Source organism: Nylanderia fulva, unplaced genomic scaffold, assembly GCF_048542155.1.
Source record: "Nylanderia fulva isolate GAGA-0341 unplaced genomic scaffold, ASM4854215v1 Scaffold32, whole genome shotgun sequence".
In the NCBI taxonomy this organism is placed as follows: Eukaryota; Metazoa; Arthropoda; class Insecta; order Hymenoptera; family Formicidae; genus Nylanderia; species Nylanderia fulva.
In genome coordinates, this window is record NW_028190390.1 from 1289280 (window position 1) to 1300847 (window position 11568).

General features: G+C 31.6%; 4 protein-coding genes and 1 long non-coding RNA gene across 6 annotated transcripts; 2 read left to right on the top strand and 3 right to left on the bottom strand.

Annotated features, from left to right (window-relative positions):
- Positions 1–28: 28 nt before the first annotated feature.
- On the bottom strand, positions 29–3901 carry DppIII (dipeptidyl peptidase 3). Of its 2 annotated transcripts, none has more exons than XM_029313700.2 (4): positions 3736–3901; positions 2915–3212; positions 937–2695; positions 29–773 (listed from the first exon to the last, which is right to left on the bottom strand). In XM_029313700.2, the coding sequence occupies exons 2-4, from the start codon at positions 3188–3190 to the stop codon at positions 616–618; spliced, it is 2193 nt and encodes a 730-aa protein (XP_029169533.1). In that variant the 5' UTR covers positions 3191–3212; positions 3736–3901; the 3' UTR covers positions 29–615. The 2 variants fall into 2 exon arrangements, with proteins under 2 accessions (XP_029169533.1, XP_029169532.1); XM_029313699.2 differs by lacking the exon at positions 3736–3901 and adding an exon at positions 3377–3570.
- Positions 3902–4374: 473 nt separating this feature from the next.
- LOC146722399 (uncharacterized) lies at positions 4375–5843 on the top strand. The gene is made up of 3 exons (XR_014925187.1): positions 4375–4431; positions 5525–5698; positions 5806–5843. It is a non-coding gene; the product is annotated as an uncharacterized LOC146722399 (long non-coding RNA).
- A 206-nt stretch (positions 5844–6049) lies between these two features.
- Positions 6050–6774, bottom strand: LOC146722400 (histone lysine acetyltransferase CREBBP-like). The gene has a single exon (XM_085484846.1). It carries the CDS (start codon positions 6621–6623, stop codon positions 6102–6104), a length of 522 nt encoding a protein of 173 aa, XP_085340972.1. The 5' UTR covers positions 6624–6774; the 3' UTR covers positions 6050–6101.
- A 523-nt stretch (positions 6775–7297) lies between these two features.
- On the top strand, positions 7298–9874 carry LOC114939386 (protein FAM50 homolog). Its single transcript, XM_029313678.2, has 5 exons — positions 7298–7435; positions 7872–8599; positions 8713–8867; positions 8953–9065; positions 9155–9874. The coding sequence occupies exons 2-5, from the start codon at positions 7957–7959 to the stop codon at positions 9273–9275; spliced, it is 1032 nt and encodes a 343-aa protein (XP_029169511.1). The 5' UTR covers positions 7298–7435; positions 7872–7956; the 3' UTR covers positions 9276–9874.
- Positions 9422–11509, bottom strand: LOC114939387 (CDAN1-interacting nuclease 1). The gene is made up of 6 exons (XM_029313679.2): positions 11319–11509; positions 11013–11117; positions 10756–10886; positions 10590–10669; positions 10458–10507; positions 9422–10169 (listed from the first exon to the last, which is right to left on the bottom strand). Exons 1-6 carry the CDS (start codon positions 11414–11416, stop codon positions 9782–9784), a joined length of 852 nt encoding a protein of 283 aa, XP_029169512.2. The 5' UTR covers positions 11417–11509; the 3' UTR covers positions 9422–9781.
- Between the last annotated feature and the right edge of the window lie 59 nt (positions 11510–11568).

The following is an 11568-nucleotide window of genomic DNA, read 5'->3' on the forward strand; positions in this document are numbered from 1 at the left end:
ATATTTTAACTTGTATTTGTTTAATGGATAATTGTATATATTTTTTTTTATTATGTTTCATACAAGCTCGGAATATTTTTCTAGTTTTAAATGCATTTTCTCATGCTCCCAATACACATTTAGCGCTATTCATTTAAATTTTGTGTACAAATTTCACTTGTTAGAAAAATATATAAAACTTAGTATATCAAAGACAAGTATATAATATCATATTATTAAGATATAGACTTCGAATTATATATAAATTGCATATTTGTTACTTTTTGTACTCATTAATGTTAATTAATTAAAAACATAAATGCTAAAAGTAGCATATACAATTAGTATATAATCCAAAGTCTACTAATATAATAACACGCTAGATATATATTATTTTGTCCATACAATGTTTGCAATCATTCGCGTATAAATTTGTAAACAGTTAAACTTGCATATACCATATGTACATATTCAATGTGGAAATTAAATCAACTATTGTTAATTATTAAAAGTAAAATATTGCAAAATTTATTTTTTAATAATATATAGTCTAGCTTCATATAAATAACTAAATATGAAGAAGCTATACGGAATTTTTAAAATTTCAACAATTGGATCCACAGACACAAGTGCTGATTAATTATTTGTTGATACAAAATGATGCTTATCTTTGTTCCAAAGCTCTATCAGTGTCTCAGACGTGTCCAAATTTGGAAATCTTTCTATCCACGATTGAATAAATCCTGTAAATGAGGATTCATAATTCTTCAGTACCACATTATTAGAGTCGAAGCCTGAAACAAGTAAAATGTTTGAAATTAAAAGAAGAAATTTATTCCTAAAAATCACAGCAAGTATATATATCTTAGATAACATAGATTTAAAGAACATTATCTAAAAACATATCTTAATGTTGAAATTTAGTAGTTTTTAATTTTCTACACTTTTAACACATACCGTCAATAAATGTATTTGATTGAACAAAGATCTTCCTTGGCTCCTTGCGAGACAGGATTATATTTCTCCAACGACCCCACGGATGTTTTCCACTTTCAGGCACTTTACTATATCCGTCATACATTTCCTTAGCCGACTCGACATCTCCCATGCTCTTATAAACATGCAATTTCAGGAGAAAATCTCCGATGGCCTTTTTACCCACTGTGAAAATCTTCTCTCGATTCACAGTCATCAGAAGATCCTTTCCCTCTTTGGTTTCGACAACGTTGACAAAGTCCTGTCCTGCCTCCAGGCATACTCTGAGCAAAACGTAGCGTGCTTGAGCATGAGCTTGCAACCACGTCCCGGTGGAGGGTTGATACATCTCTGCAGCTTTGGCGAAACCAGCCCACAATAAGGACAGCCAGTTGACATAGACTATGTCATTGGCTACAGGTCCTTCGTAACCGAATATACTCAACACTTCCTTCTCCAGGCTCAAATAAAGACCGACCGCCTCTGCTCTGCACTCCTCGTAGGAAGATCCCATGGCGCCGAATTTGGAGTCGTAAGTCTCTCCCTTTAAGAAGTACTTGTCTATCTTGGCTCCGTTTAAAGGATTCCTTACAGTGTCGCGATCGAAGTTGAAGCTATCTGGCCCAGTCTGCTTGAAATATTTGCCGGTACCATGGCCGAGGAGCTCGTGCAGACCAACTTGCACCTCGAAGCTGGTTACCCTGTATTTGTGCATCAACGCCTGATCGGTTTCAGACAGAAACGGAATCACGCTAATGTCTTTCATATGCGCGGGTAAAACGTTCCCTAGAGATACATTCTTGAAACCTTCCGACTGCCTGATTTCGTCGTAATTCGGGATATTAATTCCCGATGGAATACAAGAACCCGCGAACGTAAGAACGTCCAGGGAGGTAAAGTCCGGCCTCATGAACGTGTCTTTCTCAAAATCGCTGTTCCACGGTAACTTAGGAATCAATTCTTCGGCTCTGTCGACCAATGTAGCAAATTTCGCGGACATTTCTCTGTTCACCATCGCCACGAAACCCTCAAACTCTCCTCGTTGACCCGCCGGGTCTCTATACGTCTCGATAAAACCGATGTAAGTCTCGATTGCTGGTCCCTTGTCCTTTATCCAAAGACGAGAGCCATCCTTATGCTCGTTCAAAGATCCCGTTCTAAAATGTTCAACATATTTGTGCAGCATATCTTTTTCGGTCTGATTGGACGCATATTCCTTGGCTTTCTTGAGATTTTCCACAACAGGCAGCAAAAGTTTGCTGTAATCTCCTCTTGTAATCTTAAACCTGGCATTCTCATATGTTTCCTCAGATAGTGTTATTTTAGGATCGTCCAAAGTCTCTATAGATGCCAGTTTGATTTCGTATACATCGATAGATTTACCTGCAGAATCCTGCACTGTCGTCTTGAAGCATCTTGCGTTATAAGATTCCAGCCCCTTATGTTCCATAAATGCATTGACCCTATTCGCGTCCTCTTTAGTACAATTTGCAGAGAAATAAGTTGTGATACCTTTTTCCCTTAATCCCAGTGATTTTAACTTGCCATCTAAGGAATACAGCGTGGTTGATATATTATCCCAAATATTTTGTACCTCTGCAGGATTATCCTTATAGGCCTTTGAAACCTTCACCATTGTCTCAAATGCTTTTTTGGGAAGATTAGGGATAATTTTGGTATCGCCCATAGCTTTGTAATTTCCTGCATTGGCAAATATCCCGCAACTGTAAACTAGAAAAGCCTAAAAAAAAAGAAATATTTAATATTTTATATATATATATATATATATATATATATATATATAATAATCATATATATAATATATATAATAAAATATATATATATAATAATATATATATATATAATAATATATATATATATATATATATATATATAATAATCTATTGAAAAAAACAGGCAGCATAAGAGAAATGCTAGGAAAAAACAAAATTCTTCTCACTGTAAAATCATCTTCTGCAACATTGGCACATGTGGCAGCATTTTTCAATTCATCTATAGATTCTGCGAGATAAATTTTATGTAACAATGCAAATATTAATGGAGACTCTGGCGATGTTTGTATCAACACTATTAATCCTCCGTTCCATGCTGCTTGGCTCAAATAATGAGCGTACAGTTTTTCCCTTTGTGTCAAAGCTTTGAATGCAGTTTCACAGTCTAATGCAACAACAGGCTGATTGTTGGGTAACGTATATAAAGTAAGGTCGTCACTCATTGTTGAATATGCTTGTTTCAGACTAAAAACAAAAAAATTAAAATGATTAATTATATGTATATATTATTTAATACATTATTAATTCTAATAAATTATTAATTATATGTATATATATAATTAATAATATATATAAGTAGCAAAATAAATTCAAAAAATATCATTTCTCATTTCAGATTCACATCTTACAGATATCGTTTGCTGCCTAAATTTCTGACCTGCTGCTTTTTTGCGGTTTCTATAAAATTAAATTTCGCGATATACGAAAAATACGATCGTCTGCAGTTTGCGACAACGATTAACCTAAATGCATTAAAAACCTGCGACTTTAACATATTAACAATCATCTATATGTCAAGAGCTCTCGACGTGATATCGCGAGAAAAAAAAGTGACGTAATGGAGCAATAATATATATTATTTCGAATATAAATAATTATTTGGTTTGCGCGCCTTTGCTATAAAAAATAAATTTCAAACGCTTTTTCGAGCATCGTTAAAGTCTGCGTGACACAAAAAATGTGAGTTCAAAAAGTTCTATTCGCTTACCTAAAATCAGAGGTAGCAACAAAGAGTGAGACTGCAGAAAGAAGATATTATGGACCTTTTTCTTATTTCTATCAAGTAGATCGAGGAAGATAAGATAAACTCGAGAAAGATAAGATAAATTCGTTTCTCGAGAAGATGTCTTGTAGATGTCATAAAATTCCTGTTATTATAAGACTATTTTTCGATAGAAAGTGTCGCATCTAGGTACTTTTATGAGTCGAGACTCTATTCGAAATAATGCCTTATCATTCTATGCAAAACTGCATTTTTTAAAAATATTATTACAATGTACATATATGCTGTAAGAAAAAAAAAGGATTAAGAAAAATATATAATTAATTTTCCTAATTTTTAATATCTCTTCCTTGAATTCCTTGATGAAATTCTTGAAATGCGACATCAAACATCATCTATAAAGGCCAAAGCACAGACTTTTGCATAACGCATATGCAAGAAATTCAACCAATCAAATTTCTTAATTTGTCAAATTAGCCACTGGTCATTCAGCATTAGAACATCGCTCATTGGGCTACTACGTGAGTGGTTATTTGTGATTGGTGGACACTTTTAGATTCATTAGTATACATGCAACGATAAACACGCCCAATTTAATCATTATTCACATCTTTTGATACATCTTTTATCCCGTTTGACAGTTCATGTGAGGGTGCCGTCACATAAGGCGTAACTTGAATGGTAAGTAGTTGAACTAAATATATTCCTACTACATAATCTTGAAAAAAAATGCATGATTTATTTTTATTGTTTATCATTCAGTAAACAAACTATTTTGTTAGTTTGCCAACAAATTCAATCAAAATCTTTAGATATTGATAAATTTGGATAAATATTTGTCTGCATGTAGCTCATGTTTTTTCAACAGGTGATTTCTGACTATGAATACAAATTTTTATTATATGTGCACATATTACTTTTATATAGAATATCTTATTCCTTTAGTCTTTCTAATGTATAATATAATGTTATATAATTTCATTCATATATTTTATTATTACAAATTTATCATGCAAACTCACTCACGCATCACACACACACAATAAAAGTTTGAAAACTGAAGAATTAATTAAATTACAGTATTTAATATAAGCTATGTATATTGTAATTACATATATATTTACTTTTTTTTATAATTATATATGCATATAAAAATATAATATATGTATATTGCATTCAGATACATTTATTAACTTTAAATAAGAAATATAAGTATGCTGTCTTCTAAGCTGGGCAATAGAGCCAAGGAAACGAAACGAAAAATTAATTAAACGGAACTGTATCTCAATTTGAGATCCCAAAGTTCCACATATAAATTAATTTCAAAACTTACATATGGAGAAATAAGCGAGAAAAATATAGGTCCGAAAAGTCGCTGAAGCGGGAATCGAACCCGCGTCTTTCACTTTCCGGGCGACTGCTCTTACCAACTAAGCTATTCAGACCCTTTCGATCCTATATTTTTCATTTGCCTTTTTAGTAGATGTTAGTAAATACCGTTTAATTAATTTTTCGTTTCGTTTCCTTGGCTCTATTGCCCAGCTTAGAAGACAGCATACTTATATTATTTATATTGAGAGCCGATAAAAATATTTATTTCTGAGTTTAAATAAGAAGTTAATATATTAAAAAGAAATTAAAATATTAATAATATTGTGTATTTATTTTTCCTACACAATTCCTCTTATTATAATTGTTTACTGAAAAAATATACTAAATCTAAAAAAAAATAATTGATTTCAATATTTATAAGAAAATATTTATTTTAATTAAGCAAAAATACGCTTGAGGGGAAAATGGAAGAAGAGGAAGGAGAGGAATTGGAGACAAGGAAGAGGGAGACGGAAAAAAGGAGGAAAGGGTGAAGGTGTGAGAGGACCAAAAGGGAACATAGAGGTTCGGGAACGCTCCTATCAGAAAAAGCGCCAGGGGAAATAGATTTCAAATTGTAAGGTAGTAGTAGAAGAGGATTTGTAAAGGTTCGGGAACGCTCCTATCAGAAAAAAGCGCCGCATATGAAACATTGTAACATATGGGGTGCATTCGTTTATGCAGTGACTGCCGCAGAAGTCGTTCGTTTACTCCACCTGCGCAACCGACTGCAGCGCAGTTTGTTGTTCGTTTAAGCAGAGCTGCTGTCTATCTGCGCAGCCATCTCGGAGGTCCTGCTTAGGATGCTTTACTCGCAGTACTGCGGACTACTGGGATAGAGGAAAGAGAAAAGGAATGTAAAAGGTTTTGGGTACGCTCCTTAAAAAGCGCTTTTAATCTCTAAGGGGGTAAATAAAGCAATGATGAATTAAGCAAAAATACATTTTAATCAGCAATATATCAGCATATACATGTATATTTTAACATCGCGGATGTGACGATGGTAAATTCGAAGTACTGACGCCGGGCTTTGTTGCAACTCCAGTTGCCATAGCGACGTTTGAAGGCTGACCGGCTGGCATCCCCGCAGGTACACTTGGTCTCGTAATCGTCATCATAGCCATTTGTCTACTGAGTTGCGCCTGTAGTAGCCGTTGTTGCTGCTGTCGATACTTTATCTCGTGTTTAATATGGGAGCTGAATGGAACAAGACAATTGGTCTCTTGGCATTGTTTCGCGTGATAATAACATAGCGCGATCAGTTGCTTGAAAATCGGACAACCAGCATTCGTCTGCTTTCTCTTGCAGTTCTTCGTGTGCATTAGTACTCGCTTCATCTTACAACAATTCGGGAAACGGCAATTGGCATCTCTACACTGGCGCACATGCACCAATACTTTAATGGACCTCTGTATCGACAATTTCCGGGCTTCTTGTAGATTTGTTTGTTTGGCATCGGCCGGCGATGATCCGTCATCTAAATCAAAGCCACGTTTCTCCATGGGATGCGGATGACCGTCTTTATCTTTACAACTCACATAAATCAATTTTATCACAAACTGTACAATGTATCTCCACGTGACTCTTGCAGTTATTACAAGTGTAAGCAAATTTGTCTTGCCTCTGCCTGTGACGCTGCGCGCTTATACAATTCCGCCAACTGTTGAGTGTGACAGTTTTTCCCCTAGCTGATCGCCACAATTCTCGAATTTAGGGTGCCGTCACATGAGGCGCAAGGCGTAACCTGGGGGTCGATTGTGTAATTTTTTCTAAAATAAAAATGTGAAAAGTGAAAAATTTCTTCCAATCACACATCGATTTCATTTTAAAATCAATGCGTGATTGGTGGAAATTTTTCACTTTTCGCGTTTTCACTTTAGAAAAAGTTACACAATCGACCTTCTGGGTACTTATTACGATTATAATCGATTTAATTAGCGATGTCTGATAAAAAATCTTTTGTTTTATCAAGATAGATCTTGAAGAATGAAAATCGGCGCAAATTTAAAATATTATTTATAACATTCGCAGCTATTATAATTTTTATTTGCATAAAAGAATCGACGAATTCTGGAGATAGAAAACGGAGGATTCTGATTGGTTAATTCCTTGTGCATTTTGCGATTTAGAAAGTCACTAGATATATCTAGGGACTTTTTACACTCTGCTTCTGCTGTTTTGGTTGTTCACGAATTTGTTTTCGAAAGCACGCGAAAAAAAGATCTCGAGATTTTTTGCGATTCTTCGTGTGAAATTAATTGATACTTCACTGTAAAGAGCACAATCCACAATATTAATAAATTTATAGAAATAAGTAAGTTATTGGAATTTATGTAATATTTCATTAATGTGAATGACGAGTTTATGCGAATCGATAGTTTACTTTTTTATTGAAAAATCTTTTTGAGTAGTTAAAAAATTGTGCTTAATAAGTATAATATATAATTGTGTATTATAAAAAAATTTAGATTTTATAAAAAATATTATTTGATTGAATCTCTTACATATTTAAAAATTATACCACAGATTTCGAGGTTATAATCATAATAATAATGATAATATAATTTGTTTAATATATACCATTTATAGTACATGTTAAAATAAAATTGTCATATATGTAAAAAAATATGTTAGAAGCTTTAATATAAATTCTTATTAAAGCTGTGTATGTGTATCTATTATTTTTAATTTGTAAAATTGAAAAAAAAAAACATTTTTACATATTTTAACTGTTTATATTTTCATTTAAGATTTCTATTCTTGAAAAATTTTGTGGAGGCATCAAGAGACTTATTGTGAACTGTACATTTGAGTCTGGTCATTCCTGTAAAAAATATGGCGCATTATAAAGGAGCAGCCAGCGAAGCTGGCCGAGCTATGCAGTTAATGAAGAAGAGAGAAATTGCCCAGCAAGAAATAGAACTGCGGAAGAAGAAGATTGAAGATGACTTGAAGATTCATAATATAGAAAATAAGTTTGCGACTCATTATAACGCTGTCGAGCAACAATTGAAGACTTCCACAATTGGATTAGTTACATTGAATGAGATGAAAGCCAAGCAGGAAAACATAGTGAAAGAACGTGAAAGAAAACTTGCTCAAAAGGAACGGGAGAAAGAACAGGAAAAGGAAAGGGCACTTGCAGCAAAGCAAGCAGAAAAGAATAAACAGAAGAGACAGATTCAAGCTTTATCTTTTAACTTGGACGAAGAAGAAACCGAAGTCTCCGATGACGACAGCACAGACAAATCTGTGAAATCAGATAGTGAGACTGTCGTTAAAAAGATCAAGAAAAATCCAGATGTGGATACGAGTTTCTTACCGGATAGAGAAAGAGAAGAGGAAGAGAATAAACTTAGAGAGGAATTGAGACAAGAATGGGCTACAAAACAAAATGCACTGAAGGAGGAAGAAATTGAAATCACATTCAGTTATTGGGATGGATCTGGTCATCGTCGAAGTGTTATAATGAAGAAAGGTAAACATATTAAATTATTAAAACAGTATATTCAGATAAGTTTTTTATCATTTTTTCAATATATCAATATATATTCAATTCTATTGCAAATAAAATTTTGTTTCTCTATGCAGGTAATTCTATTTATCAGCTTCTTCAGAGGTGTTTGGAAGTCTTGAGGCGTGAATTTAGTGAACTTAAAACAGTGATGGCAGATCAATTAATGTATGTTAAAGAAGATCTTATTTTACCACATCATTACACATTCTACGATTTCATTGTAACTAAGGTAAGAGGATATTTATATATAAATTCATAAAGCATTATTAAAAAATTAAACACATTTTATTAAAATTTATATATAATGTAATTAGGCACGAGGAAAGAGTGGACCTTTATTCACATTTGACGTTCATGATGATATTCGAGTTATGCACGACGCTTCTGTTGAAACAGAGGAATCACATGCTGGAAAAGTATTACTTAGGTATTTATCATTAAAAAATTAGTCTAATTGTATGATTGTTCTTATCTTCTTTTACATATCGTTTACCCTAACTTTTTTTACATTTTTAGATCATGGTACGAGAGGAATAAACATATTTTCCCAGCGAGTAGATGGGAACCTTTTGATCCAACAAAAAGTTATGATAAATATACAGTATCAGATAAAAATAAGAAGAAGGATAAAATTTGATAAGTTTTTTTTATCGACAAATTGTTTATCACAAAACAGAATGATTGTCATTTTGTTTGCATTTAAGAAAATGCAAGAATTTAGATATGATATGATATATAAATATTCAAATGAATATCTAAATATCATCAATTGTACAATTGTGCTGAGATAAAACTTTTTTTTATTAGGCAAATGACATAACATTGTTATATATATATATAGTATACATATGTACATATTTGTATTAATTATTTTTACTTGCTTTGATTTTGTAGTTTGATTTATTTATTCATCTATACAATATCTGACAAACGTAAAAAGAAAGTTTAACAATAAGAAAACTGAATATTTTAATCATAATAAGTGTGATTATATAATCAACATATAAAACAATATTTTGATCTGTTTAACAAAAGTCAGAAATAGAATAGAATGTTAATTCATGGTAGACATCTCGTCAAAAAATTTGTATTTACAAATTATGTCGTTTTAAAAATAACTATGATAAATACGATTATATAATATTATGTACTATTTGCAGGCTTTATACAAGCCGGATCCATGTATGTAATATTTTCGGGAAAGTGATCCATTATTATAAACTTTTTTTCAGTCGATTTGTTCAGACTCTCAAGAAATCCAAACCAATAAATAACAAGTCCAGATCCGAATCTATTCCAATAACTTAAGAATTGTTCCTTTATATATTTTTGATGAACTTCCATGTTACCAAATCGTGCCTTGGATTCAATCCAATTTATTACATAGCCATTCACTGCAATTGGAACTTCCAGTTTGATGTCTGGAGTCTTATCATATCCTCGTAATCGTAAGTGTTCTTCATTACGGAATGCAATGTTTCTCTGTATTAAACAATCTTGAAGTTTTATTTCATATTCTTGTCCTATGCAACTGAAAAAAGTAATCTTCTGTAATATTTTTTAAAGTTTATTGCAAATCTAAGTTAACAAGCTTTTATTGTGTTGTGCAATTTAATAGTAATTATTTTGGCACAATTTTTTATATTATAGCGAAATTAAACTATGAAAGAAAAGCAAGTGTCAGAATTTTTAATAAAAATTTAGAATTAAATATATATATTTTTTTTTCTTTAAAATAAAGATAAAATAAATCTATATATTCTATATATTGATATTCAAATAATGAAAAAAAGAGATATTTGCACTGAAGGCTACTTACTTTCCCATTGCATCAGCTATAGGACCATATAAGTCATCATATAATATACACTGAAAAGAGAAAATCATACAATTTTTTCAAAAATGTTATTTCTTTTATGAAACATTTTATATATATTTTTAGACTAATTACCAAGTAAATTTCATAGGCGAGATCTTTATCTTCAATGAGCGTAGTGTCCTTGAACAGCTTGGTAATTAAGGTTTTCGAAACTGAAATAATTGTAATCTTTAATTATTACTCAAAGCTTGTCAATTATTCTGTGTCTTCTACCAGTTATTAATTATTCATTATATACCATTTGCATTGTTACATATGCAATATTTCTCCAAGACGTTACGTGCTAATAAGGCAGGTGCAGCGTCAATATCTTTCGCTATCCTCAACAAAACACCTGTTGGTTCCCCATTCTGTACAGCCTCCAAGTAGCTGCAATTTATGAAAAAAATTAGAATATAAAAGTGAATCAAGATAATTGAGACTTGAACAATTATATTTTTATGCATGTAAAATACTATATAAAAATTTATAATGATCTTATTAAAATTAATTTACCTCTCGTAATAACTTTTATTATTTCCAAATAATTTGATATGATTGACTTTCATTTTTTGTTGCACTTCCAAAGATAAAATGCTGTACAGTGTGTTAGGATGGATGCTGTATAAATAAACAAAAGAAGAAATATATTAGCATTTTAATATGATTTAAAATACACGTTTTTTTGCCAACAATGAAGATAACATAATTATTAATATGTTTAATCGTAAAAACTATAAATTATTAAATTATGTTTAACTCTATTATTTATTCTTATTCTAATTGATGTGTGTGCATTATTGAAAAATAATTTTTGTTTACTCAATATATTTTTCCTTCAACATCTTGGCACAATCTTTCGACAACCCTCGAAAATTACGAATTGTTGTTGTTATCTCATTATACATTTCGGTTTTCATCTTGTATATTTTATTTATATTTTATATTAAAAAATAAAATTTGCTGAAAGAGATATAACTGTACTAATTTATTGTTTATACGCATGAAAATCACAAACATATAAAATACATAGATGGACCTTTTTCGCGATAATTAAAAACATTTCTCATCC

Bases quoted from the DNA above. Each gene is read 5' to 3' on its own strand.
- DppIII (XM_029313699.2), bottom strand. From the start codon at position 3,534: ATGATTGTTAATATGTTAAAGTCGCAGGTTTTTAATGCATTTAGGTTA. The intron at 3,213-3,376 runs GTAAGATGTGAA...TTTTGTTTTTAG, and splicing joins TTAGGCAGCAAACGATATCT to TCTGAAACAAGCATATTCAA. The intron at 774-936 runs GTATGTGTTAAA...TACTTGTTTCAG, and splicing joins ATCAAATACATTTATTGACG to GCTTCGACTCTAATAATGTG.
- LOC146722400 (XM_085484846.1), bottom strand. From the start codon at position 6,623: ATGGAGAAACGTGGCTTTGATTTAGATGACGGATCATCGCCGGCCGAT.
- LOC114939386 (XM_029313678.2), top strand. From the start codon at position 7,957: ATGGCGCATTATAAAGGAGCAGCCAGCGAAGCTGGCCGAGCTATGCAG. The intron at 8,868-8,952 runs GTAAGAGGATAT...TAATGTAATTAG, and splicing joins ACGATTTCATTGTAACTAAG to GCACGAGGAAAGAGTGGACC. The intron at 9,066-9,154 runs GTATTTATCATT...TTACATTTTTAG, and splicing joins GCTGGAAAAGTATTACTTAG to ATCATGGTACGAGAGGAATA.
- LOC114939387 (XM_029313679.2), bottom strand. From the start codon at position 11,416: ATGAAAACCGAAATGTATAATGAGATAACAACAACAATTCGTAATTTT. The intron at 10,508-10,589 runs GTAATTAGTCTA...TTCTCTTTTCAG, and splicing joins TCGCCTATGAAATTTACTTG to TGTATATTATATGATGACTT. The intron at 10,170-10,457 runs GTAAGTAGCCTT...TACTTTTTTCAG, and splicing joins ATAGCTGATGCAATGGGAAA to TTGCATAGGACAAGAATATG.